General features: G+C 38.8%; 1 protein-coding gene across 1 annotated transcript; it reads left to right on the top strand.

Moving 5' to 3' along the window:
• The first annotated feature begins 1,659 nt into the window (after window positions 1-1,659).
• Window positions 1,660-27,260, top strand: LOC135415807 (cytosolic phospholipase A2 epsilon-like). Its single transcript, XM_064658125.1, has 21 exons — window positions 1,660-2,499; window positions 2,790-2,873; window positions 4,752-4,824; window positions 5,623-5,759; window positions 6,562-6,693; window positions 9,471-9,511; window positions 9,957-9,999; window positions 10,726-10,789; window positions 12,456-12,622; window positions 12,766-12,858; window positions 13,223-13,260; window positions 14,461-14,596; window positions 15,995-16,131; window positions 17,200-17,422; window positions 18,089-18,203; window positions 18,895-19,032; window positions 19,517-19,624; window positions 20,098-20,289; window positions 20,817-20,983; window positions 21,837-22,017; window positions 23,159-27,260. Exons 1-21 carry the CDS (start codon window positions 2,473-2,475, stop codon window positions 23,395-23,397), a joined length of 2,535 nt encoding a protein of 844 aa, XP_064514195.1. The 5' UTR covers window positions 1,660-2,472; the 3' UTR covers window positions 23,398-27,260.
• The last annotated feature ends 96 nt before the right edge of the window (window positions 27,261-27,356 follow it).

Here is a 27,356-nt window from a genome sequence, read left to right as displayed (position 1 = left end):
ATTAAGTCAAAGAGTTTATTTGTTGTTGTCCTACAAGAAAGATGTTTCAGGTGGAATTTTCTGTATTATCAAAGCAGGAAATGCAGCTTAATGTCTCTTGTTCTTCATTTTACCCAAATACCTTACACTGAAAATTGCATGAAGACTGAATTTCTTATGTATTTCAATCCCTGTCACTTTAGATTTTGTCAGAATCTAAGTCAAAAAGGATTATGAGTTCATCAGTTTTGGGATGGCTTATTTGGGTCATGTAAATGAAGCCTGATATTTAGAGATGGTGCCCAATAGCTTTTGTTTACGCGGTTATGAAAAACAAAATCACTAGTATTTTTAGAAATTAAGCTGGACCCTGTGACTGCATTGGTGCTCAGATCAAGAGGTCTCTGTCACAGCACCTTTTTCTCAGAAGTTTTGCGAGGCTTGTGAGCCAGACTCTGAAGACTTTTCCCCCTTTGCCTTATATTTGATGTTAAATATGAGCTGTCAAATAGCTGTAGAAACCCTGTGAGAGTTTGGAGAAATCATCGACTAGCTGTCTCAAATTACTGTGAGAGGAAAGTGATCTGCGCCTGTGTCAAAACTGATCTGGGATCTCTGCGGTCAGTGGGCACCTCCAGCTCTCACAGCTGCCTCTCAAGAGGCTGCAGAGCCTATGCTGGTTCTGCTGCAAGCGCTCTGCTCCTCTGCCACCCCAGGCTCCCTGCTGCAAGTTTTGTGGCCCAGTTCAAGTGTCTGTATGTCTCCAGACCTCATATCACCATATAGCTAGTACTGCTGAGGACTTCTGTTGTTATAATGGTATTGGTGAAATACTATATTGTCTCCTGGCCCATGGCTTCCTGACTGACTCACCTGCACCATGGTTTGTGATGCACAAGATCTTATTATCATGTAATTTCCTGCTATGGCTGGGCTACGTCTGCTCTTGGATGGGAGAGCTGTTTAGCCGGGTTTCTTTTTTCTCATTATGTGCAGAATAAGCATGTGTAGTGTAGTGATATAGTGGCTTCAGCAGTTATTATTGCTTAATTTAATTTGTGGAATCCATAAAAGGCCCAAATGTGGATATTGTGGAAAGAGTGCAAGTTGGGCAGGGAACATGCCATATTATCTAGCTGGATAGCTAACTTTTGTTCTCAAGAGCTGAAGAGAATCCACTGTCATCAAATACAAAAAGACTTCAGAGCCTGAGTTAGGTGATGTGATGGTCATTGTTCTCAGTGTCTTGTAACCCTGTGAGCTGAATTGCTTGTTTCAAATTAGAGAGTGTTACTTCAAAAACATTATTGATATAATCAAAGGGAAATAGGTCTTGTAATATTGTAATAAGACTGTTCCATAACTGTTCCACTTTCATTAGAAATGGTTGAAAAATCAGGTTTTTATTTTTTTATAATAAGTCTTGCTGCTTCTAAAACGGGTTTTCAGTCTGACTTAGCGACTTGAGAATTCTAAAATAAGAAATGAGTTCTAAAAAATGCTTACTTCAACTGCAATTTCTCACTACTGAATAACCACTGCTTTTAGTGATTTTAATAATATTTAATGCAATAGCTGGCTTCCTGTTTTCATATTTTAGTAATAGTACTAGGTACTTTTGTTTTTATGTAGTGAGTGCTCTTACAGAAAAAGAGTGGGAAATTATTCTATAATTAAAAAGAAATCAGACTTGACAATTTTAACAAGGATGTTTAAATATTTTGGAAAAAAATTGTATGCTGTTATTTATGTTAAAGCTTACATGAGTTTCTAACATAATGTAATTGAAGGCAGCACTGTTACTAAAAACATTTCAATAACAAAAGATCCTTCTGGCTCTGCTGAGCCCTTAACATCCCATAGGTAACAGAAATGAGAGAAGAAAGCAAGAAGCTGTTTTCTTTAGCTTTTTGCCACTGACTGAGAGCCAGCCTCCATGTTGTGGTTGAAATTTGTGATGAACTTGGTGAAAACTCTTGCAGTTGTGCATCTGACTGGAAAAGCTGGTGGGAGCTGGAATGCTGCTGTTTGAATGTCCACATTGCTCCATGGTGTTAAAGCACAGGTATAGATTTTAGGACTATAGAAAGTAACAGTAGATATAAATAATTGCAATGTTCTGTTAGGTCCTTTCTAGTTTGTGAGGGTTGCAACTACCTCAGGATATCCCTCTGTGTGTGGTTATTCAAACCTTATAGTAGTGGATAACTACTTTATTTTGGGATTAGGCTATGATAGAATGTTCGAACAATCTCCTTCTTTTCCCCAAATTAACGTGTTGTCAAAAAAAAAAAAAAGGCAAGTCTTTTTGTGGCACAGAACAAGTGCATCATTTCTGCTTTTGAAATCAGTGGGAGGTGGAGCTGTGACTCAATCTATACAGCTCTTCTTCCCAGCCACAGTTGGTTTGAAAATACTGTGGTCCAGGAGCATCTATGCGTTGGGAGGCATACAGACTGGAGCATTAGTGTTGCCTTCTATAAAGCAGAGAAAATGGGATCATCGGCCTATTCCCCTTTGGTAAGAGAAAATCAGCGGTGGGGCAGGAGGATCTGTTTGAGTGTCTTGGTTGAGATTCATGAAAAGCAAGTGCTTGGGGAATTTTGATCCTTAAACGTAAAATGCATCTACAGTGGGCAAATTTATTAGTAAAAGCAGCAGATAGATGGTCTTGGTGAGATGGAGATGTATCCTATCATGAAGAGTAGAAACGGTAGGGCCCCCTGATGCTGCCATGGTGTATCTGAGTAGAAACTGAAAATGACTGCTGGGTTTTATTACCGGTCCCTCTCTTGGCTCTTTGTCCCCAGGATCGATTCATCCGAGCAAACCCACACAGGAAGGTTGGAATCAGGAGGAGGAATCATGAAAGGCCGTATAGCGCTGAAGATGAGGTACTGTACAGTTGCATGGACAAAGCTGCAGGGTATAAAGGATGGCTGTGCTACCTGCAATCTTCCATGAGCTGTTCCTGTCTCTCCCTAAGTTTAACTGTTGTTGTTGTGAGAGGTGATATTTTTTTAACGGTTAAGGGAATATTTGTTTCTTCTGTGAGTATGCTCTCTAGAGTGCAGAACATTTTCCATGACTTACGGATTGGGAAGGCAATGAACTTGTGGTTTAAATGCTGGGCAAGGAACTGGGAGAGCTGGATTTTAGTCTTGGTTTATTGTGGCATCATTACATGATGGTAATCATATCTTGTAACACCCAAGGCTTAGTCTTTAAATTGTTTTTCCTTTACTTTATGGAGGCATATCAGTAGATAAAATGAATTATTCAAGTGTCTGCCACTTTTCTAAACACTAATTTTTATGAAGATGAACTGGTAAAAGGTGTTGGAAGGTGCTGAATATGGTACATACTGGATAAGTTAGAAATTGTTCTGTTTTCTGAGTAATGTCTGGATGAAAAGATATTAAATAACTTAAACAAAAAGTAAAAATTGTATGATGTATTTTTTTCCCTCCTGAGTTTCCTGAATCTGCTTCCCAGGTGCAAAAGTATGAGGCTAAATCTTTAATAGATCTTGGAGAACAGTGAATTCACTAACTGCTAGCACTATAGAATAATAATTAGGTTTATGTCTGCATATTTGCTTAGTACTTAAGCCATCTCATGAATGAGTTTTCTCCAAACTCCTGGACATGGGTGGTACTATAGCTGAGAATGAAACATTAATCCTCTGTATTTGGGATGTAAAGTTGACCTTTCAGCAATTTGGATCGTATGCTCCTTTCATTCTCTGTCTCCAGAAACACTGCTGCCAAAAATTCTGCTGAAGCTTTAGTGATTCCTGTTTTCTTGAGTTCTAGTTTTCTAATAAACCCTGGCTTATATACATATATAAGTTCTCTATGCTGTGTTAATGTGGTTTCATTTTGAATAATGAAGACCCTAGCTATGAATGACAGGTTATCTTTACTCAGTGTCACAGAGTGCCAAAAAAGAGAAAACAATACAGCTTCTTCAATCTTATGTAATTTCAAATTTGCACTGAAATGCGAGAGCTGCCTTATAGGGAGCTGTCCATTGTGTGAACTGGAAGAAATCTCTGATTTTGGTCTGCTTTGTGCTGGTATAACTGAAGAGTTTTGGAATCCTGTACTGGACTGTTCACTTCTAGAACTATTCTTGCCCTCTTTTAGTCCTTTATTTCCTTTTAAGGGTCAGGTATTTTGGTATAGTGAAGAACGTTATGGTGTTACATACCCCATAGCCAGATTGGCCAGTAGCAGTGATATCTTGACCAGGGCATTCTAATATAGAGGGTGTCTTGTCCTGTTCTGCAGAAATGTTACGTTGCAGATGGGACAGCAGTCCCTGCTGGAGGAATGAGGGCATCTCGTTGTCCCCAGCTGGCACACTGGGCAGTGCTTTGCTGTAATCTATTGCACTCAGCCTGAAATTTAAGCAGTGAACCCTGTAGTTTAAAAGTAGCTGGGCTATAAATGGGCAATTATTGAATGACTTTTTAGGTGAAAACTATCTTGTGATATTTCTTCCTACTCCTTGCATGAAAACTTAACCTCCAAAACCTAAATCTTTAGACAACTGAATCTCAAACATAACTGGAATCTGACATGATATAATGTCAAATAAAAAGGAAGTATTTCTTCTCAGAAAATGTCTCAAATAGTTAAAATAAAAGCATATTCACTACATTAGTGAGAGATTGACCTTTGTGATGCTATGGAATAGGTTATGTTATTTATATCTGAGTTATTTGCTAATATTGCTAATAATTAAGGCTTTTTTTCATTGTTCTGCAGCTGGAAGTACCTCAGTTGTGCTGGCTTACTGTAACAATTATAAGCATGAGAAATGTCCGCAAAGCAGATCTGTGTAAGTATCACTGATGGCCTGCTTATAGGTTAGCAAGAAAATGACTACCATCTGATTTTAATGCTCTTGTGCACCTGTTGCTCGGATTACAATAATATCTCTTTTTTTTTGGCTGAAGAAGTTGTATCTGTTTTAATTTTCATTTAAACTCAAAATAATCTAGAAAACAGTTAACAACAGAAGCTAAATAGAAGTTCAGTGTTGGGAAAGTAGTTATCCTTCCCTTAACTGGTTGCTCTGTGATATTTTCCTTTCTCCTAACTCTTCAGTGCCCCTTTATCCACAGGTTGCCCATTTCCTTTCTGAAAGGGGCATCTTTGTGAAAGACACAGGAATAATCAGTAGTTGTGTTGGATGCTGCTGTGTTTGTCTCTTCATTGCTATATCGTTGTGGATGACTTCTGCACTACAATTAGAACCAGGTCCAAAAAATCCCCAAAATGAAATTCTTCATTTTATTTTAAAAAGAGACATTTCAGGAAGTGAAGTTGTACATAATTTTTTTTTGGAGCCTTGCAAATAGTTGAAAATAGGAGTAAAAAAAATCACAAGAGATGGAAGACTTAAATATTTTGGCTTTTGTTATCAAATAGAATTAGTGCTTTAAATTGGCTTTTGTTTGAAACTGACATAAATGTAAATAGAAAAGTTAAATAGCTCTAACCCCAGAATATTTTCCTTTGTATTTAATGAAATACTTAGGACTTCTCAGAGGTTAATATTTTCTATCCCTGATTGGGCAAAAGAAATAATAACAAAGTACTGCTGTACTAATCAAGCAACTTTTTGTTAACACAGGCAGCCAAACTGATTGCTATGTCAAGCTGTGGCTACCGACAGCTTCATGTCAAGAAGCCCGGACAAGAACTGTACGCAACTGCAGGAATCCTGTCTGGAACGAAACTTTCCACTTCGTGATACAAAGTCAAGTAAAGGTGGGATCTGTGGCTATGAGAAGGAGCAGGTGCTTTCTAAAGGGGGCATCTTCACCTGCTGCGTGCAGGCTCTTTGTGAGAGTCTTGAGGCTCACACAGCTTGAACTCAGTTACACTGAAGAATAGGATGGTAACAGGAAAAATGAGTGTAAGCTCAGAAGGTTATGGAACATTTGAAATAAAGCTGAATGCTTCTTTCTGTCCCAGAACAGTTGTAAAAAACTGCTAAAATGTTTGTAGAGTTAGCAGAAACAGATGAGCAGTCAGAGTGCAAGTGATACAAGGCCTAGAGAGAGGGTCAGCATCTTATGGTATAGTAGTGCTGCATCTTCTCATGCTGTTATGAGTATTCTGAGCCTTGAGGTACTGCAAGGGAAATCCCTACAATTGAAATCCAGTTAAAAGAATTTGTTCATGTGCTTTAACTTCTATTTGCAAAGGGCTAAGTTTTTTCCCTTTTTTATTACTTTTTGCTGAAATGTCAAAATTTCTCAAGGTGGTAACTGTGAATCCACAAAGGATCTGATAAACAGCATGTTCTGTTACCATCATGCCTGTCACTTAATGCTGCCTGTCCTTTGACCTCTTGTTCATTGCCAGATCTGATGACTTACCTCTTCTAAGGTAGTCCCTGACTCTGCAGTCTGAGCCGCAGGGGCTGTGAGCTGAGCTCCACACTGTCTCAGGAGTCTGTCCACGTTGAACAACATGAGGTCTGCAGGTTGGCTCTTACTAGAGCTTCCTTTTGGGCTCAGCAGCCCCAGAATATATATTTTACCTCCTTCTCTGCCTCTCTCTTCAGAACATCCTGGAAATGACTGTCTGTGATGAGGATATTTTTACACCAGATGATCAGCTTATGACTGTTCGCTTTGATGTAGCTAAAATCCAACCTGGAGAAAAAATTCACTTGAATTTTGAGTTGAATACAGAGGTGAGTGGACAGATAAAATAATACTCTTGCTCAGAATTTTGTCCCATTAAAGTTGTTCTCACACAGAAAGACTTTGTTAAAAGGATTCATATACAAAGTTAAAAACAGAGAGAGCAAAAAATGAAGAAGCTGATGATTAGGGATGTCATTGCTGTTGTAGGAGACTGACAGGGGTGGGAACAAACCTGACCCCTTTCCAGGCAGCTAGGGGGTATTTTCTCTCAGCTTCATTAGGAATTTTGTCCTGCTCTTTCAGATAATGTGCTTGGTAATGAAGCATTTCATTCTAATGATAGTATCTTAGGTTTTTTTTCTCCTTCTGATAAATGACTTTAAGAAAAAAGTCTCAGCAACTCTGTTTATGCTCTTTTGCTGTAGGATTAAAAATTTCTTTTAGAATGGCTGAGCCAGCACAGAATGGACAGGCCTTGATGAATGAGAATCTCATCTGTATTTTATTTTTTCTTCTAGGTCAGTGTCTGACCTAAGAGTTTTACTTGCTGCTTGTATCTTAAAGAATATTGTGTTTGATTGTATTAAACTGGAGATAAAGAGTACCTTACTAAATGTTATGTGGGTGAAGTTGCTAAGAGGACAGGTGGAGAAATCAAACTCATCTTTTAAGAGAGCAGAATACATACTCAGATTACTTTCTGAAAATGTAGCATCTTCTCTATTTGGAGGGTGTGTAGTAGTGGAACTTCAGGGCTTTTTCATGCCTCTGACAAGGGATTCAGTTTACAGTTCCTAGGAACTGGTGTGCTCCATTTATTTCTAAACCACTGTGTCAGGCTCTTTGGAAAATCCTCTTGCCTGTTTTTTGTATTACTATTGCTTTGAAGAGTGTTTATTAACTATTCTTCTAGAAGGCCAGTCCTTACTAAGGATTGCTTAATAAACCTGTTCCAGCTGGCTACAGCCTTCCTTAGAAAAAGCCTGATGTGACTGATATTGTTTGAGGTGTGATTCAAGCCGTGAGATTGCTCTGAGGCATGTGCTGGGTTGTCTTAACCCACTGGTTTAGCAAGGTGGAAGCAGGGGAGGTCAGACAAAGTGAGCTGTGTCTCAGGAATGTCTTGGTCAAGCTGTCCCTCTTTGAATCATGATGAATCGATGCCTATGAGGCATCACAGATTATGGTCTGTACGTGGAGTTTTGGAAGACTTAGGATTATTTTTTTTTAAAGTGACTTAGTAATGGAACAGGCTGGGCAACCTTAATAATAGGTTGTACTGACACCTCTCCCCATAATGATTTCTTTCATCTATCAACGTATCCTAGAAGAAGGGCTGAGGAGGTCAGATGGGTAATGTCAGAACAACAGGATTGCTTTGCTATGCCTCTTGCTCACTGTGACCTAACAAGTCTTTGCATTTTTATGCTCTGGGTTTTTCACCCACAAAAACGTGACTGGGACTTAATAGAAATATAATTTGTATGAGTGTGTGTAAAACATCATAATAAGAGTGGGAACATAAGGAAAGCACAATTAGGCAAGTATTCTGAACCATGGTCTTCTGAACCTTGTTTCTGCTGTTCTTTGGACAAGGTTGAAACAGACTGTCATTGAGTTTGGATAGTACAGACTGGTCACAATCTGATACTTTATACAGTCTCTCTTGCATCCGTGCAAGGTGACTGCTTTCTAAAATCTGTGTCCCAGCCTTCTATTACAGATTGTTGCAAACAATCTAGTTCTCATGAAACAGAAACTTTGGGAGAAATTAGCAAGCAGAATCATCTGCTGCTGGGTTACATACCACAGATCCAGCCCTCAGAGGAGCCATCAGAGATGTCTCCTTCACTGATGTGAACTAATAAATACAAATTTACTCTTCACCTTTGCTGTAGTGATGATTTTACCATGGCAGCTGCATTATCACACTTGCCTTCATTTTCACAGTAATTTCACAAAGTTCAAGTATGTGTGCAGCCAGAGAAAAGCAATATTTTGCAGTAAATGTTAGTTGTTCTGAATATGAATGAAAAAATGTTGCCATCACTTATCATAAAGAGATTTATATCTTCCAATAATTAGTGTTTTCCTCCCTGTGGGTGATATAGAAGATCTCTCTGATACATGTTTTTTGTGTGATATTTCCTGGATTGGCAGTATCCCATACAGCAAGCAGCAAATGGCTGGAGTGAAGTAATACAGTTATTCAATCCTTCTTGTGTTGTTGATGTGTTACTCTCTCTGTTGCTATTCTTGTTCTTATATTCTTGATTTGTCTCTCATGAGCTCTTTCCCTGATTCCCCTTCACAGCTCCAGTCATCTCTCTTCTTCCCTTCACCCTGGTGGTTTTTAGTTTCCAACTTGGTCCCTTCTCCCACCTTTTTTTTAATATTTAATCACTATACTCTGCAAATTATTTTGTTTTAACCCAGGCACACTGCTCATTTATTCACCATACTAAGTCCATTCATTCTTAAGTATGTTCTACATTATTCACCTGTTATACCTCCCTTTCTTGGCATTGATTGACTCATGTCTTATCCTACTAATAAATGCATAATGGGACCTTCACTCCCTATTCCGTGATACTTAATTCTCTTCCTTTTGTGGGGAGAGCTGGTTGGTAAACAGTCGAGCGGTGGGGAGACTTGAAATGAAAGGGTGGTCACAGAAGACTCCATCCATTTACATTATGATGTGGACAGAGTGGGAATAAAAAAACTTTGCAAGAGAGGGTTATAAAAAATTCATCAGAGCCCTATCAAAGGAAAATATTTTTTCATTCATTTTCTTTAAATTAAAAATAAATCTTATTTTCAGAACCAGGAAGAACTAGAAGTGGAATTTCTACTGGAAAACATGTGAGTAAAGCCTAAATGTTACAGAATTTGTCATCAGAAAACTGCATTTTTAGAGAGTGGTAATGCAGCACTGGGAAAATGGCCCCACATACTGGTGCTCAGAGATTGTATCTCAACATCTTCCCATGGTTGCTTTTCTCTCCTGAATTTGGTGAAATCCTTCCTTGAGTGATAGTCTCATTTATTATTTATAGCTGAGAGAGAGTGTTTATTTTGTAATTCAGCCTGAGGAGAGATGATACTAATCAGGAGAGGTAAGAAAGAATGAGTGTCCTTGGGAGGTATGGGACTGTGACCTAACAGTGACCATGAGAAAGAGGGGAAAGATAGAAGTGCTGATGGTACTTGCCAACTAGAAAAACTGAGCTCAGAGAACTATTTGTTTTTAAAAGCTTATTTTTTATATACCCGCTTTTAAATAAACCTTTTCGGTTTTGCTTTTCAGCCCAGGTGTATCTGAGAAGATCATTACTAATGGCGTACTAGTGGTAATTTTTTTTATTCTAATGTTCTTATGATAGGGCAGAACTGAAGGATGTGGTTGGAATAGCTATGCCTTTAGGCATAGCCTTTATTCTGTTTCAGATGAGACACAGGTGTGGTTTTGAAGTTTTGAATTTGTTTGGGGCTGTAGTGGACCAGCATTCTGCCACAATGCCAGTGAGGTGCTCAGTGTTGACATGGCAGTAAACAAGGAAACTTGGTAAGGGAGTGAACCAATGTGACTGCAAGGTTGACTACCGAATGTCTACCCTGGAGCCAAAGGTTCTATTCATACCATGTCTAAGTGTGTGATGCTCCTTTGCTGCTACTTCCTCTTATGCAGCAGCATCTTGGGAAGTTTCACCTTCATCTGAAAGGTATTCAAGTATAGGCCCATCAGTCCAGTTGTTCTGCAGAGCTGTAGGTATCCTTCAGCTCACTCTTCTGTAGATAAAATTTAAAGCATGGCCTAGCTAGGGAGAAAAATTTCTTGTGTTAACTGTTGGGAATTGAATGGTATTTAAATGTAGTGGGACAGATCTCTTATTATATTGGCTCCCTTGACAACAGTATTGCTTGCAATATTTATAAAAGATAATCTGCTTCTACAATTTCTTTATGTCCATAGACTATCATGGCTGAATGCAGTGTTTCTGTAGGATCCCTAGGGTCCTCAGTGAGAATCCTGAACTGTTTCTGTGACCAGTGATTTTATTGCTTATCTTTTCCAGTCTCGCGAAGTTTCCTGTTTGGAAGTACATGTGAATGAAACAAAAATGAAGAACTCTTACACAGGTGAGGTTACTGATTTAAATTGTTTGTCACTGCTTTTTATGCTATGGGAAATGCAGCTGAATCTAGATAAATACTTGATCTGTTTTAGTCTCTTTTGCATCAGAGCTGCTTGGGGATTGAGGTGTTTCCTGAATTACCTAGTTGCTAATAGTGAGAATCCTCTGAAGATGGCATAACTGTGTAGCTTAAGGGAAACTGTGAAGGTTCTCCCAAGGCTGGGAGACTTGGAAACATCACTGCAGTGTGATGGAACTGAAATATTGTGGTGAGAACAGAAAGCAAAATAAGGGAGACACAATTCTCAGGAGGGCAAAGACTACAGTGGAAACTCAGGCAGTGTGAATGCTGCTAGTGGCATCCACTGGTTTAACACATGCTCTCTGTCACTTGGCAGGGTGTCAAAAATGAATGGTTTAGATTGCTTAAGGAATCACTGGCAAAGGTATCAGCTAAAGCAGGTTTAATATAAATTTGCAAAAGTGCAAGAAAATTTGATTGCAAGGTTCACTCTATTACTTACTACATATATGAAACACACAAAGGAAAATCAGATTAGAATCAGTCTAAAATTATTTATGTGGAGACTGGGGATGCAAAAGGCTAAAGATGGAAAAGGGTAAGGGTGCCAAGGAGTTAGGGAGACCCTTCCCTTGAGTCGTGAGGTTCAGAGTGGACCTCCTTGCCAAACTTAGTCTCAGACTTGATCACAGCTTATCCCTAAAGGATTTAGTGGCACTTAATAATTGTCTAATTTAACATTTACAAAATGATTCAATAGCATTTGCTGTAAACACTAAAGTAAGTAATTTAATTATGAGTGTAAGATGTTAACATTCATACTGCACCTGCTGTGGGGTATTTAAATCAATTCACACATGCATGCACACAAATAAGTATGGACAAAGGTACCTGTTAAAAATTCTCCTGGAGGTCAGTGAAATACTTACGGTCAGATGCCTTTGCGTCTCTCAGTGGATGAAAGACTGAGCCTAGAGGACAGATCGGCCTAGGCCCTATTGCCAGCTTTTGGGATCAGTCCTCTAAGTATCACTAACTCGAGAGCTGGAAAAGGCATCCTGCTTAGATGGGGATGCTGGTGCAGCCTGCTGCAGTCCAGGTGAGTTCAAAAGGCCTCACTTAGGACTGCTGTTTATAAGGTCTCAAGATGATTGGCTTTAGCCATCATTCAATTTCCATCCTGGCCGCCATCTGTGTCAGTAGTTAGCAGAGTTTTCCTTGAAAAGTCCAGTAACAATAATATTCTTCCACCTCGGCTGTGATTCAGACAAAGTCAAGGTTCCAAGGCTGCTTATTAGACAACAGCAGTTTGTTAGGTGACAGAAGTTTGTGGGAACAGACAGTGTTTCTGATTAGCTCAAGGGGAGCTTGACTGCCCAAGAGCACCAAGGCTTAGAATTCCTGAGATAGTAATGAGGCTCCAGGAAGAGGGAGTAAGGGCAGGGGATGCATAGGGGAGAAGCTGCCTATGCACTGTGTGGTGCAATGCTGCACCAGCCTTCTGCTTTATCAGTCTGGCCCTTGTGCACACTGGTTAGGGGGGAGGAAAAACATTGCAGTCCAAGACTGAAACTTTACTTGGGGCATTTTTATCTCTTATTTTTCAGGGCTAGTTAACATCTCTCTGTGGTTTGCTTCTTGTTCTTAGGCAGAGATTTCACGTTCACAATGAAAGGATCCTATGAAGAAACCCAGGATGTTTCCATAGGTCCTCACTCCAGACGGGGAAGCAGTGAAACCACTAGGTTCCACTATATCAAGCACAGTCAGCCCAGACTGCTCATGACACTGCCAAAGGAGCATGTTTTCTGTTGTGTATGTTTTGCTTGTGGATGGTGATAACACTTAAAGTAACTTTTGGGAGAAGCATCATGAGTTAACCCTTCTCTGGTATTTTTGTACCTATGGTTTATAAATAATTTTCTCCTTATAACATTTCCCCCCCCTATTTATTTCAGCATGGCTCAGCTAGAAGGGGAATGGGTGTAACTAGTCCCCTGGCTGTGCCTCTCCATTCCCTGGACTTGGGAAAGAAAGTGACAGTCATGAGAGTGAGTATCCTTTGACAGCATTTGGAATTCTTTCAACAAGTGTAAACTATATGTGTAATATCTGGTCAGGTATTAATTTTTTTATTAAAAATATACTAACTGAATTATATGTATGTTAAGCTCTGCATACACTTGGAAATACAACTGTTATTTGAAGAAAAAATAGGATAGTCAGAATTACTGATTGCTTTAAAAGTATTTTAAAAGCAGGATCCTAGTGATGATTGTGTGCTGAAGACCTAAGAAGACATCAAAGATATATCATTAAACTATATATTTGAATAATTACTAATACTGTAAAACTTGCTTTTGAAAAATTTCAGTTCTATGAAATATTTATGGTGTTTTCATTCTTGATTTTCAGGGGGAATCTTATGAAGTGTCTGTGAACGAGGAACATGGGTAAATCTTTTATTTCTTTTGAATGATTACTTAGGCCATCTCCTATCCTTTCATAATATCATTTTTAGATGAAAGGAATCTACAGGTGGATTCAATCCCTTAGTGGGCTGTTCAGTTAAGTGTTGGACTCAATGATCCTTGTGGGTCCCTTCCAAGTTAGAATATTCTGTGAGATTCCTGGTCTTCAAGTAGCTCATTTCAAAACTAAGAATAAAGATAGTAATTGGTTAAAGATGGGGGAAGGGTTAGTAAGATGATGCAAGCTTTTGAATTGGTTGGTAAGCCCTTAGAACAGAACAGGTGGTAGCTACTCATGGGGTATAACCAGTCAAAATGTTTTTCCTAATGTTGGTGCTTTGTAATTTTGATACTTAAGAATCCCTGTATCTTATAACCTTTACCTATAATAGATACACCTTTATGTGTAACACATTTCTGACACGTTTCAATGAAACACATAGACACTAAATTTATTGACTGACTTGCAGACATTTTCTGAAGGGCAACATTACCCCCTACTGATGAGTTAGCTACATTGCAAGCCTTAGTTGCAGGTGGATGATAAACAAGAGATTTCTACTGAATTCAGAGAAGAGGCAAAATAATCTTTTGGTTGAAAAAAACCCCTGAAACAGTAGCCCTGTGAAAATATAAGTTATGGAATTAATGAAGATGCACATGATATTTATAATAATGTACACACTTAATTAAGTGTGATATTAAGACACACACTTAAAAGACATCTTCTGACTGAAGTAGTTGCAGCACAAGTTTTTTGTAGAGATAAGCCTAACTTGATATTAGGGTCCTTTTGCCTAAAGTGTGTTAAGTTTAAATAACTGCTTACACTCTCTGTGTGCTTCAGGAAACATATACATAGCAAGAGAATGTGAAGAGGTGTCCAGATATCAGAGCTCAATGTGAAACAGCTTGAATTCAGTTAATTTCTTTGGTTTTAATAAGCAGATAATTTTATTTATTTAATTTCCTTATGATTGTGTGAAATAGTTGAGGACATAATTTTGGCCTAAAATCTCCACAGGAAGGCAGAAATAGGGTGTCTGTGACATCCATATACCTTCCTTCATTTGCGCAGGAGAACCTTCATGTGCAGGGAAGGATCCTTTCTTTAAACTGGTTTATTGTTATTGCTTTAGAAAAGGCCTGCAGGTAATGTCTTGTACTGCTCTTATGCTCTAGTTGCAAAAATTTAGATGTGCGGTTGGGGTTTGATCTATGCGCAGAAGAGCGGGATTTCATCTGTAAAAGGAAGAAAGTGGTTGCTGCTGCTCTGAAAAATGTTCTTCATCTCGATGAAGACCTGCAGGAAGATGAGGTATGTGGGACAACATCTTGGGAACTTGAAGCATTATGATCCACTTTGAAAGAAGTGGATATGATGTACTTGCATGAGTACCCATATAGCTCTTCCACGTATTCTAGACTACATTATATAGGCCAAATTGTCATTTGCACATAAGACCATATCCAAGAATTTTTGACACAGAGTATGAAAGAGGAACTGTCAGGAGGCTGGTTATAGCTCCTTTATTCTCTGCCAACCTCCATCCTCACTCAGGGGCACCCAAAGACCATATTTCTTGACATAAAGGTATGTATAACCAAGGTTGGGGAAATCTGATTGCTTAGACTGAGACCATTTCTCCTGTTTGGTACTTTTCTCTGCTGCTATATAAGGCTTATAGAGGAAGGCTGCAACTCTCCTGTAGCACATTGGTATGGTAGCATCTGTCTTATGTGTTTTTCACTGTTACCTCTTGCTTCCTCCTCTCCTGGGGATCCCTGAACTCAGAGGTAGCTGCTGTGTTACTGGAGGACAGTAATCTGCTATGGGGCTGTGGTGCTTGAGCAGGAGTCCGAGAGAATGTGCCTGTGTGGTATTTCTTCCACTGCTCTGTTTGGGTCCCAGCACATCCAAGCCTTGATTCTATATACAGGACAGCATTTGTCAATCAAGTCAAAGTGCTCATGAACTTAAATAACAAGTAGAATAGAACTTGTTATTATTAAATCAGAATAAAGAACTATTGAGTCATATTAATTAAAAAAACCCCAAACAAACCAGAACCCCCAGGCAGATGGTAAAATACAATGAACACAAGACTAAAGGTAGTGGCATTATATGATCCTAAAACTGAATATTTGTTGTCTCAGTTTTTGATGAGTGCTACCTATGGGGAAAAGGGAGGGTGTCTAACAGAATTGCTGCATCCTTGAGGAAAGTACAATACACATGGCATTAGTATCGGGGAAGGTGGAGGTAATTTGGGTTAGAAAGATGGTGTTAAATCTATAAAGCTTTGCACCATCTGCCTGGAGAATAGCAATGTTACAGAGGAAGAAAAAAATATGCAGGCTGCTTTTGCTCTGCTCCTCTGACCTCAGTTTTTAAAACCTCACATTTTAAAATGTGGTTTGAGGCAAAAAGATGAGGAAAAATTAAAAACATTGAGAAAATCTGAAAATAGATTATGCCATACAAGAACCATACTTAGAGCTTCTGACTCACCAAAGCATCACTGATCAGGAAAATGCTTTCAGCATACACTAAGTCCCACTAAAGTTTACATAACTCAAATACACACCTAGGCACTGCCATGAAGAGGGTGAATTAAATTAAAACCTACCTGAATCAGGTGTTGCTGTTACTTTTTCTGCACGGCCATTACTTCTCTATTTCATCTGGTGACGATCAACTCTTTGTGTTGAGCAGGTGCCAGTGGTGGCAGTTGTGACCTCAGCAGGGGGAGTGCGATCCATGACAGCTATGTTTGGCAGTCTTCTGGCTCTCCAGGAGTTAGGTGTTTTGGATTGTATCTCATACATCAGTGGTTTATCTGCCACAACATGGTAAGGAAAGTTGGGCTTGTGCTTGCCATTTGTGTTAGCAAAGTGATAACCTGGTGGAACATTTGCCTTGCTGATGAATTTACCCAGCACGATGCTTGGCTTCCTTTTGGCACTCATTTCATGGGACTACTTAGTAGTGCTGTAGCCCTTATTTCTTCTAGTTACAAGAAACAAATTGAATGAAAACTACAGTATTTCTATAATTGCACTGAAGTGTTTACAGAAACTAAAAGAAAAAAGCACAAGCCAGGGTGGTTTACCTGTAACTGTGTTATCTAGTTGCACCAAATCTTCGTTCGCGAAGCCTAGCCATGATGAGTTGCATGTTACACTTCAGAAATCCTCCTGTAGTATTTGTCAACTCCTACACATCTCTGAAAAGTAGACTTTAAAAGAAAACCCCTGAGAAATATGGAATGTGGTGAATCATCAGAACATTCAGTGCTGACTGCCTTGCACAACTAGGGGGGTTGAGGGATTTAGAAACACTTTGCCTCTGGAGGGCTGTTCTAAAAAGATACATGAGACAGAACTAGAACAAGTGGTGTGGAGATGAGAGGGGATGACTGGAATCTGCCTGAGCTCTGGGAACTGACAGCTCAAGTCTGGCCCTGAGTATGCCAAGAGTCTGAGGTGACCCACCTGCTGCATGCCCAAGGAGGGGGCTCTCACACTTGGCCAGGGCAATATTCACTGCCGAACTCCAGCTTAATGTTTCACACAGTGTCTGATGCAGCTGAGGGAGCTGGCCTCAGACAGAAGCTGTGGCTTGAACCTGGATAATGAAAGGCTAAACCTAATAAAAGCTTGTGTTAAGTTATTAGTGTTGCTTTATTACCCTTATGATTCTGATTAGAAACAAGCTAGGATGATTTTGAATGTATCTGTGCAGCAAAAAGAAATCATTGTATGGTCTAAATTCTGCCTGAGCTTTGAACTGCTCTTCTAAGGTAAAAGTTGGTGAGCAAGAGCCCTGTCTAGCCTGAAAAAAACCCAACTCTGTGTGTAATAAGCCAAATGAATTGTCATGTACCCTGTCATGACCCACAGTATCTTTCTTCTATCCAGGACCATGTCAAAGTTATATGAAGATGCAAATTGGTCACAGAAGGATCTCAGAGGGCCAATTAGTGATATCAGGAAACACGTGATCAAGAGCAAGCTGCACTGTTTCTCATTGGATGATATGAAATACTATGAAAATGAGCTTTGTGAGAGAAAGCAAGAGGGGCATAAGCTGTCCTTTACAGATTTATGGGGACTCTTCATTAATCGTATGCTACATCATCAGGTATTTTATATTATATATATATCACATATTCCAGAGGATTTCTAACTTTCCATATCTAAGGTTCAGGATTCAGTTACAGGAGAGGTTCTCAAGACTTCTGAGGGGCTCATTCTTTGACTTTTTTGAAGAATAACAGCACAGTAACACTAAAATGTAAGCATCTAGGGTAGATGTCTGAGCATATAAAAAATTCAAAATGTTAAGGAAACTGATTTTTCATCTTTATTTTCAAGTCAAGTGATCATTCTAGTAACACATAGAGCAAGGATGGCTCTGACAGAATGAAGTTCAGGCACAGCAATATAAACCTATATAAGCAAACAAAACTGTATTGAAGGAAATGGGTCCTGGTTGACTTTTCTCTGCAGCACCTCCAAGACAGCTAAATATTTTTTTTTCCTTAAAGGAAGTCATATCCTAGTGACTGTACAGACAAATTTCTCACATTTTTGCCCTGTCCCAGCACATGACAAAATTCCCATGAGCATCAGTGATAGTGCTTTGGTGAAGGCTTGTGGCAGATAACACCCGAAGACATTTGTGTGGCCAAACAACTGAAGTTGTTGAGGTTTAGCAGATATTTCATTGACAGACCATGCTTGGATACTGTATTAGATCTATGCATCATGTTCATCTTTTACAATGAATTCTGTTCTTTGTAAACAGGAAAGTACTCAAAAACTCTCAGATCAGCAACTAGCAGTAAATCGGGGCCAGAATCCACTGCCTGTATACCTGTCCCTCAATGTCAAGGATAACTTTAGCACTTTGGATTTTAAAGGTAAAGATTATCATATAGCCTTCTATACCTCTAAAGAGTTTCCTTTTAAGTCTGGTTAGATGCCAAAAGCTTTTACTGTAAGTCCAAACCAAAACACCTTTTAAATAATTTCTTTTCCCCCTGTCTTCATACCTGGTTTCTTACTTGCATGAAAAACATGAATCCTAATACTGTGGAAGGAAGATACCTGTGCTGTAGACACTCCTCTGTGAGAGATGGACATGCCTTTTGCTGGCAACCTTGAGACCCACCACTGCTGCTCTTTTTCTCTCTTGTTCCCACCTACTCCTCACAACCCCTTTTAGTCCAAGAGAGCTGTGATTTTGGTAGTCTTAAGAATGAATGGTAGCTGGTGTCATTGCTGACTCAGAGGAACTAAAAATGTCACATCCTGTGCAGGGCCTTAGCAATCAGCCCAAATTTTTGCTTCCTAGTGCAGAAATAGATCTGAACCCCAACCTGAATGGATTTTCACAGTGTTAGTGGAGGAGGTGAATTTGGCTTTTGCATCATGTATCTAACATGAGCATGTAAAAGGTCATCTGTTTGTTTCAAAACATGGTAGTTTGAACTGTCTGTCACCACCATGGTGAAGCTATAGGCCTTGACCTTCCAGATTTTGATTCTTTAAGCTGCTTTTTACATGTGTTCAGGTGGCTGTAATAAATCTGTTTTGATACCTTATTTGCAGAGTGGGTGGAATTCACACCTTTTGAGGTGGGTCTCCTGAAATATGGGGCCTTTGTTCGTTCAGAAGATTTTGGTAGTGAGTTCTTCATGGGTCATCGGATGAAGAAGATCCCAGAGTCCCACATCTGCTTCTTGGAAGGTAATTTGCTATCTCCAAAAAACATCATCTTTATAGTTTGCTGCACAGAGGTGATCTGCAAGTAGCAGCATTTGTACACCAGATAATGTATCTAATGTAATTTCAATCTCAAATGAACGAGCCAAAAGTGACAAAAAAAGAAACAAATTCTTGAGGCAAATGTGATTAATTTGCTAAACATCTTAGGTTAGACCAAAATAGAACATATGTATACGCTCACATGTGCACATACACACACACACGAGAACCAATCATCTGAAATATTTAAAATCACAACCTGACTGTTATACACAGCCAAGTTTCTAAAATGGCCTGGTCCTAAGCCAGATATTATGGGAAATGGCATGGCATTTGATATTGATGTGAGAATTCATAGTACTTAATAACTAAACCAGAAAGTAAATCCAAATAGATTGCCATAGCTGTGCTCTAAAAATTCAAGCGAGTATTAAGTATGATATTTTTTTTTTTTTAAATTTTCAAGGCACATGGAGTAATATATTTTCCCAGAATTTTATGGATGCTGTCTATCTCTCGGGTCATTCGGAGGATTTCTGGCACAGATGGACCCGAGACACTAAGCATGACATTGGTTAGTTATTTAGATTATTTTTCTCTTGTATCTGCATTTTCTTCACACTTCTCTGAAATGTGAAACCTCACATCTGGTAAAGAGTTTGTCTTTGTGTCCTATTTCTGGGTTAGGAGACAACAAGCCCTTGGGAATGAAGGAAAAGCAGGAGAGAAACAGTTGTGCTGGAAACAGGAAAAAACATTGTGCTGCTCACTGTGCAACATCCCTGGGGAGTGTTGTTAGTCACAAGAGGGTTACTAGAAGCCTTTTAGGGAGGGAGAGGCCAGACAGGGAACAACAAGGTGATGGTGTGACACTGAAATGCACCTCTGCCCAGAACACTGTGCATGATGGTGCATGCACTCAATCACAGATGGGGCTGGTGGCCACAGTGGTTTGGCTGCCCAGCACTCCTTTCTTTGTTGTTATTAGTATCAGAGAAACATTCTAAGCAAATGCAGACATACACCCTCTTCTTCTTTTTTCTCCAGAGGAGCACCCTGCTCTGCCCAAGAAGCCTCATGAACAGACAACTTGTTTATCCATTCCCAAAGGTTACCCTTCTAATACTCTTCGAGAAATGATGACTGGACGGCCAGTGGTTTCAACTTACCATAATTTTCTCAAGGGCTTGCAGCTACATAAAAAATATTTAGAGAATGAGAGCTTTTGCATGTGGAAAGGTAATAGTAAATTGGTTTAGATGCCTCTTTGAAGATGTTTTGAGTGCTGATACTTGCTGAGGACAAATACTTGATAAATTTTATCATAAAGGCAAATTTTGATTAGTATTATTTGATTAATATATTTGTGGAACTAGTTTTGTTGAACCCGAGATGATTTATTGCTGATCTTGTTTCTGTCTTGGAGAAACCACAGTAGGCTTGCTTGAATTCTTCCTAAGAAAAGCCATGAAAGAAACACTTGCAACTTCCATGGAAGTAGTGGAATAGCCACAAATTTATACCAGTTGAAAAAGCAGCATAACGTATCATTTTGAATGAAGCCAAGTCTCAAAACTGCTCCCTCTTACTGATCTCAGAGTTGAGCTATTGGTGCTAAAATTATGTCAAAGACATATTTAACTGTGGGCTTTGTGTCAAAGACTAATACATGTGGACTGTCTTTTCTTTCTTCCTTTGCTATGCTAATTTGGAAAAGAAATGGACTTGGTCCTGCAGTAATTAATAATACAAGTTTTGACTTTCAGATACAGTGCTGGATTCTTCTCCCAACCAGCTAAATGAAATGGGTGACTACCTCAAACTGATAGATACAGCCTTCTTCATCAACACCAGCTGCCCACCCATTCTGAGGCCAGAGAGAAAAGTGGATGTCATTCTGCATTTAAATTACAGTGGAGGATCACAGACTCTGGTGATGTTTTGAAGCAGTGATTCTTTATCTGTATGACTCCAGCAGCTGAATAACTACCACAGCTCCCCCCCACCCCTCTCTCTCTCTTCCCCCTCGAAAATTGTCTGGTTTTAATTAAGTTAAATGATCGTATTAGTGATACTACTCAACACTGTGACCATAATGTTTCTGTCAGGACTGTTTTCATTATCTTACTGGGACATACACATGAACACAGATACAATAGAAGTTCACAGATGTCCTATTCTATGCGTCTCTGCAGACTGTCATTCTGGTACCAAGTTCCACCACAGTTAGTTAAATAACTTTTACAATGTAATTAGTTAATACATAATTTTGAAATTTTTGAATGAAAACTTGGAATTTTTCTTTTATGTGTGACTCTTGGTGTTGGCATAAGTTTCACCCAGGCATTTATTTTGCTGTTTGAAGAAACTTGAGGGGCATATCTGATTGAAATGAATGCAATTTATTTGTAAGAGGATTTGAAGACATAGATTGTTAGATGCACTGAATGCAAACATTTAAGAACCTGTCATCAGAGATGCCATGTGTAATCAAAATTTCCCTACCCAAATCCTCTAAATCACAAAAATGCTCTGAATATCACATAAATTTCAGAAAACAATAACCTTGCTTTGAAAATTTAAAGTGTTAGCTAATCAACCAAATTTTTATTACCAAGAATCTATTAAAATCAAGATGATATGCTTGTTCCAGTGCTTACTTAGTATTATTTATAAACATATAAATCAATTCCAGATTGCCTAGGGCAGCAAAATAACAGTTATGGGGCTTGGTAATCTTATTTCAACCTCTCTTTGTGTTGCAACTCTCCTCTCCGTTGAACCAGCCGCTGGACCTATTCTCAGAGTACTGTTTGGAGCATGGTATCCCATTTCCCAGCACAGAGCTGAGCCAGGAAGACCGAGAACATCTGAAGGAGTGCTATGTGTTTGAGGATAGCTTAGAGGCACCAATCTTGGCCTTTTTTCCACTGGTGTGTGATACTTTCCAAAAATACAAGGCACCAAGTAAGTTAACAGCATTAATAATTTTTTGAGGTTGTCACATCCAGTTTATTCATTGAATTTGTTCCTCTTCCAAAACAGGACACTTGCAAGCTTCTGAGTTGGCTAAATTAGTATGTTCCCAGTCCTGTTGTGATGCATTTAGTGTTGGCCAACTAATCGGGGATTGGACTGAAGAGATTCAAAATTAAAAGCATGAATAGCTATACCTTGAGGGAAACCCCCTTATCTGGCAGCTGAAACAGTTTGTGTTCCTTTGATATTAAAGGAGAAGAGGCAGATACTAAGTTATATCCACTGGTAGCTAACACTATCACCAGACAGTCTTGTAAAGAGATATGATATTTACTTGGTTAACAAAGGTAGAATTTCTCCTATTATTTTTTTTTTACATAAAAAAGAATTGAGAACAGAAAGCACTGAAAACATATGATGGAGCAAAGGCTTTGCCAGGGTAGCAAGCTGCTTTGATACTTGTAATTTTTTAAAAATTGCTGTATTGTTTTATCTAGTTCAGCAATAGAAGAAATTTGTTTGTTTCACCAGAAAAAAAACCTACTTGGCAAATTCAGTTTCAGTTTATGAGTACTTTTGCATGGCTCATCTCCAATTTTTTTCTTGCTAATTTTGTAAGATCCAGGAAACTTTCCTCAAAAAATGAACAGAAATCCATGTATCAGCTTATTGGAAAAGACCTCATGCAGTTCATCATCTTATGTATTCTGCTGCATGTGCTTAAAATCTCAGCCGCCTGAGAGGGAGGATTCCCAATCCAGGAGCTTCCTGGCATAATTTTCTACCAGTTGGTAGATAAGAGCTATCATCTCAGTACTCAATTGGAAAGTTAAACATACAAAATTCCAAATATTAAAAAATGAAATATTCTGTTGCAAAACTTTAATTTAGAGAGGAAAACATTTTACATGGAAAAATTGTTCAGTCGATCACTTCTGGATCAGCTGTAACTGTAGTCAAACAGCAAGCTTGTATATTTTGTTAGTGCAGCGGACATAGTACCTATGCAGTAATTAAACCTTCAATCATTTTCAGGAGATAATTCAGTTTCGTGTGTCTGTAACTGGGTATTTTGCATTGCTTGGTAGCAGTTTTCCACATCAATAACATTGCTGTGTTCCTATTTCAGATGTGGAGCGCAGTCCCACAGAGATGGAGCAGGGAAGAGTAGACGTGTCCAACTGTACTGCTCCGTATGGCACTGGTCTGCTTACGTATAGCGAAGAGAATTTCAATAAGCTGCTTAACCTGTGCTGCTACAATATCCTGAATAATAAACACTTGATTCTTCAGGCTTTGCAAACTGCAGTGGAACGAAAGAAGCGATTTAAAAACTGTTCATCACCTCATTCACATAAATTCTCTTAAAGTATATTTTGTTGAATCTCACCAGAAGGAGATATGCAAATGTTTTGGTACTGGACTAATGCATATTAATCTGCTGCAAGCTCGCAGATGTTCATGATGGCAACAAAATTTGATATGAACTCCTTTGACTTCTGCAACAGTGTGGTGGCCAGTGTGTAGCTGCTGCTACAGTTTTATTCCCACTGCCATCCAAAGCACAGACAGGGGAAAGTTTATGAGATTTTCATACTTGTCTTAGAAAAATGGTTGCTTAAGAAAATGTATTTAACTGATCATTCTTAGATCTTTGCTGTTGTCTGTAACAATATACATACATTGTAATAGCTATTGTTCAAATACTAAGTACCCATGCATAATCTTATTAAGAAGAAGAAGATTTTTATAGCTACAATCATTGGCGTATGGTTTTTTTATTAAATTCCATGGACTCAGCTCAGCTAGTGAGTTGATCTGGGGAAAAGCTATTCTTGCTTCTGATACCAAGAAATCAAATATCGAGGGAACAAGGAGCTTTTTTAAAAACCTCTGAGGAAGGATGAAAGAAAAGCTGCCACTTCAACCGTGGAAGATGAAAAATGGAAGGAAACTACTTTCAAGAGTGCAGATGACTCGAATGATAATATGACGTTTACTAGTCCAAATACTGGTATTTGAAAATTCCGAGGTATTTATTTAGTAACATGGAGTACAGCACTTGGCTTGCATATATTTTCATCAGCCCTTTCTGTTCCCCTTTGTGGTCATCTCATTCAATACACTGGCATGAGTATATAAAAAAAGCAGATCCATCTGTATATTGCAGTATGTCCACATTACCATAGGACCATGACATCTTCTTTCCTTCTCCTGTGTCATGGTCAGACGGTAATGGGCTCAGTCATCTGGTCTTACAGGTCTCTGCTTCTTAAGCAAGAGGTAACATTGTTACTCCTAAGACAGCCCTTTTCTGTGCATTAGTTCAATTGACAGGAGACATCACTAGCAGGTGTCTGTCAAGCTTTGCTGCAATACAAATTAAACAAACAAAGTCTCCTTTCATAAGAGGAAACTGTTGGCAGTAACCTTTGCGTCTCATTTTCATGAATCTAAAGTGGTCAAGTCCAACAACTTTTCTTTTTTCTCAGTTACTGATAAATCTTTCTTTTCCAACTCTACTTTCTTAAGAAGAAAGCCAGTTTTTCACCTTCTTTTCTTGCTCTTGGGTAGGATAATCTGATCTTATGTGTCACCAGCAAGACTGCAATAGTTTTCTGTAAGCAAAGAAGAAAAGGAAGATGTCACTCTGACAGCTCAGTTATGTTTGTAAGTTTATTTTTAAAAGGTAATGAAATGAGGGTTTAAAAATGTGATTAATTCCTTTTGCAAAGAATCTTTTAAGTATTTTAAAGATTTTCAAGATTTATTATCAGAGCTCCTGGAAGATCTAACAGAGGCAGTACAGTTTGTGCCTCGTATATTGCACTGACTAGTTTTTGGTGGTTGCAACACTTGGCGCTGAGCCTTCAGCTTTGCTCACCCAAGGTGTGGTGATGTGTGTTTCTGGCAGCAGATCCAGAAAATTAGGATGGCTTAAAATGAGCTGAGGAAAGGGAGTCTGTTTTAAGAAATCTGGGCCTGTTGAGCAAGCCAGTGAAAAATCTTAGGCTATCCAAATGGTCTAGCTTAGCATCTCAATATTTTGACTTGAGGGAAGTCAGAAAAATGCTGATGTTTGTGTTAGGACCTGGCTCCAAGAATTTAACACTGCATGAGACTAACGCTTTCCTTGGGAGACCCAAGCTCAGTGGTCTTACCTTGGTGTCTTGTGAGTTTCCTCCAAAATGGACTCATTTGCTTTCTTGTGTGGGGAAGGAAAGTCTTCTTTTTACGTTCTATTAAAATCTGCTCGTATTGTTCACATTGCAGCAATACCTCATCATCTTGCCTGTGATGTGATGGTGAAAGGCAGCATAAAATGATAGGGGAAGAGATGTTTGTTTGAATGACTTGCCAGCTATTCATCAAAAATAACAGAGGAGAGACATTCAGTATTACTGGTGGTGTTTTTTAAGGAAGGAGCTGAGGCTTTGTGACATATCAGCTGGATTTTTCAAAGTGATTCAGCATTGATGTAATTGCTCTATTTAAGATCCAGGTAGGTCAGCAACAATTTCTTGTTTTTGAAAACACCTGTTTGTGACCTGTCACACAAGCTCTGCTAAATGTAGTGGCATGATACTGGAAACAATTAACTGTAAATCTTTGTAGACTCTATTAGGGCTCACACATCTCTCAGGCTGACTGTGGATGAAGTTACCCCAGCTGGTAACATGAGGTTACTTCCTGATATTCTGAGAATTGGTTCAGATTGAAATTGGCTCTAGATTTCCCTGTAAAGGTCTTGAACTATGTGTCTTGTCATATTTATGACAAACTAATTACTGGGTAATTAGCTGACACAGGCTGGTGCTGGAGTTCCTCACACCTGTGGTCTGATGGGGGTAGGGCAGCAAAAAAGCTGCTTGAACAGTGCTTGAAATGTTGAATGAACCTGTAAAGGTCAGGCAACTTCTGGGTGTTCCTGCAAAGGCAGAGAGAGGTGCTGCTGGATGCTCAGAGCTACAGAGCACAAGGAGAGGCAGAGATAAAGGTCTTGAACTACTACTTTTTGAGACAAGGATTGGATTTGAAATTCTGTTGCAACAAGTCTGAAGGGAGGGTTCCATGTGTTGGTAACAGATGGGCCAACACTTTGGTGATGATTTTTGGATGGTAAAGCAGCCCAATTGCTTCATCTGAGTGAGTAGGAAGAGCGAGATTTTATCTCTCTAAAACATATTGAAGGCATGTGGAATTGTTTTAATCAAGTTTCTCAATAGTCTTTTGAAGGCAGAAGTCCTCCTTCAGATATGTCATAATCAGAATAACCTCTTAAGCAAAAATATAATACCCTCACCCCATCAGCTAGTGTGATCTCTCTCTTCAATGACTGATTTTGCACTTTTCATTCTCATGAATTTAAATTCAGATTCAGATCGAAGTTCTCTCCTGCTTACGAATGGATAAGGTTTTTTCAGACTTTTTTCCTCTAACTTATGCCCTCTGTCACCTTCTCCATGAATACTTTTTCAGGAAGTCCTTTTTGCATCTAATGTAATCTTATTTTTGAGTTTATGTGATACAAAATACTGTTGAGTATTGAAGAACAGGTTTTCTGAAGGTGAGTTATGTAGAAACATGAAAATAAAATGCCAACATATTAATGTGAAAGTTATATATTTATATAACCCCATATAAATATATGTGTATGGGTGTGTGGTTTTGTTTGTTTTCAGTTTTGAGTTTCTTTTTTCTTGTGTCTTTTTTTTTTTTTTTTTTTTTTTTACCAGTGAGTTGCTTTAAATTAGTGGCAGCCAAAAATTATCTGGCCAAACTTGAATTTTTCAGAGTTGGAAATCTGACACCATGGGGAGGGAAAGTGACACTTTTCATCCATGGTAAATCTTGTCTGTGGAGATTATTGAGCTTAGATCCTTTGTGTAACTGGAGTTTGACTTGAACTGTTTGCTCCTGTTTGATTGGCCCGATTAGGTCTTTGTGGATTTTGTAGCTTGTGGAAACATTAAAAAAAAAAAAAAAAAAGAAAACAAACTGAAAGGCGATACCCACAGAATATCTGACACTATGTTTGTTAATTTGCTATATGTGTTAATTCTGAGTAATTATTTTCCAATGTGACATCTGGCTATCATTTTTTTAATGCCTCTAGAATGTTTTTTGGATATTTACCCTTCTTGTTACATTCAAAGTTTTTAAATGACGACCACTCCCATTGTCATCCCAAGGGTGGTACAAGGATTCTGTTCTCTTGCAATAATATGAAATCCCCCATTAGTCATACATTTCAGTTGTCCTGCATTTTCAGAAGGTGACAAAGTGGTATATAAGGTAATTGTGGGATATTGAAAGCAGGTGTTATT

Source organism: Pseudopipra pipra, chromosome 6 (genome assembly GCF_036250125.1).
Source record: "Pseudopipra pipra isolate bDixPip1 chromosome 6, bDixPip1.hap1, whole genome shotgun sequence".
NCBI lineage: Eukaryota > Metazoa > Chordata > Aves > Passeriformes > Pipridae > Pseudopipra > Pseudopipra pipra.
The sequence above is the reverse complement of the archived record's forward strand: the minus strand, read 5'-3'. Positions and strand labels throughout refer to the sequence as shown.

What these genes read in the sequence shown, in the direction of transcription:
- LOC135415807 (XM_064658125.1), top strand. Translation starts at nt 2,473, where the DNA reads ATGGGATCATCGGCCTATTCCCCTTTG. An exon ending in TGATACAAAGTCAAGTAAAG is followed by an intron (nt 5,760 to 6,561) that starts GTGGGATCTGTG and finishes CTCTCTCTTCAG; the next exon opens with AACATCCTGGAAATGACTGT. An exon ending in AGAAAGTGACAGTCATGAGA is followed by an intron (nt 12,859 to 13,222) that starts GTGAGTATCCTT and finishes CTTGATTTTCAG; the next exon opens with GGGGAATCTTATGAAGTGTC.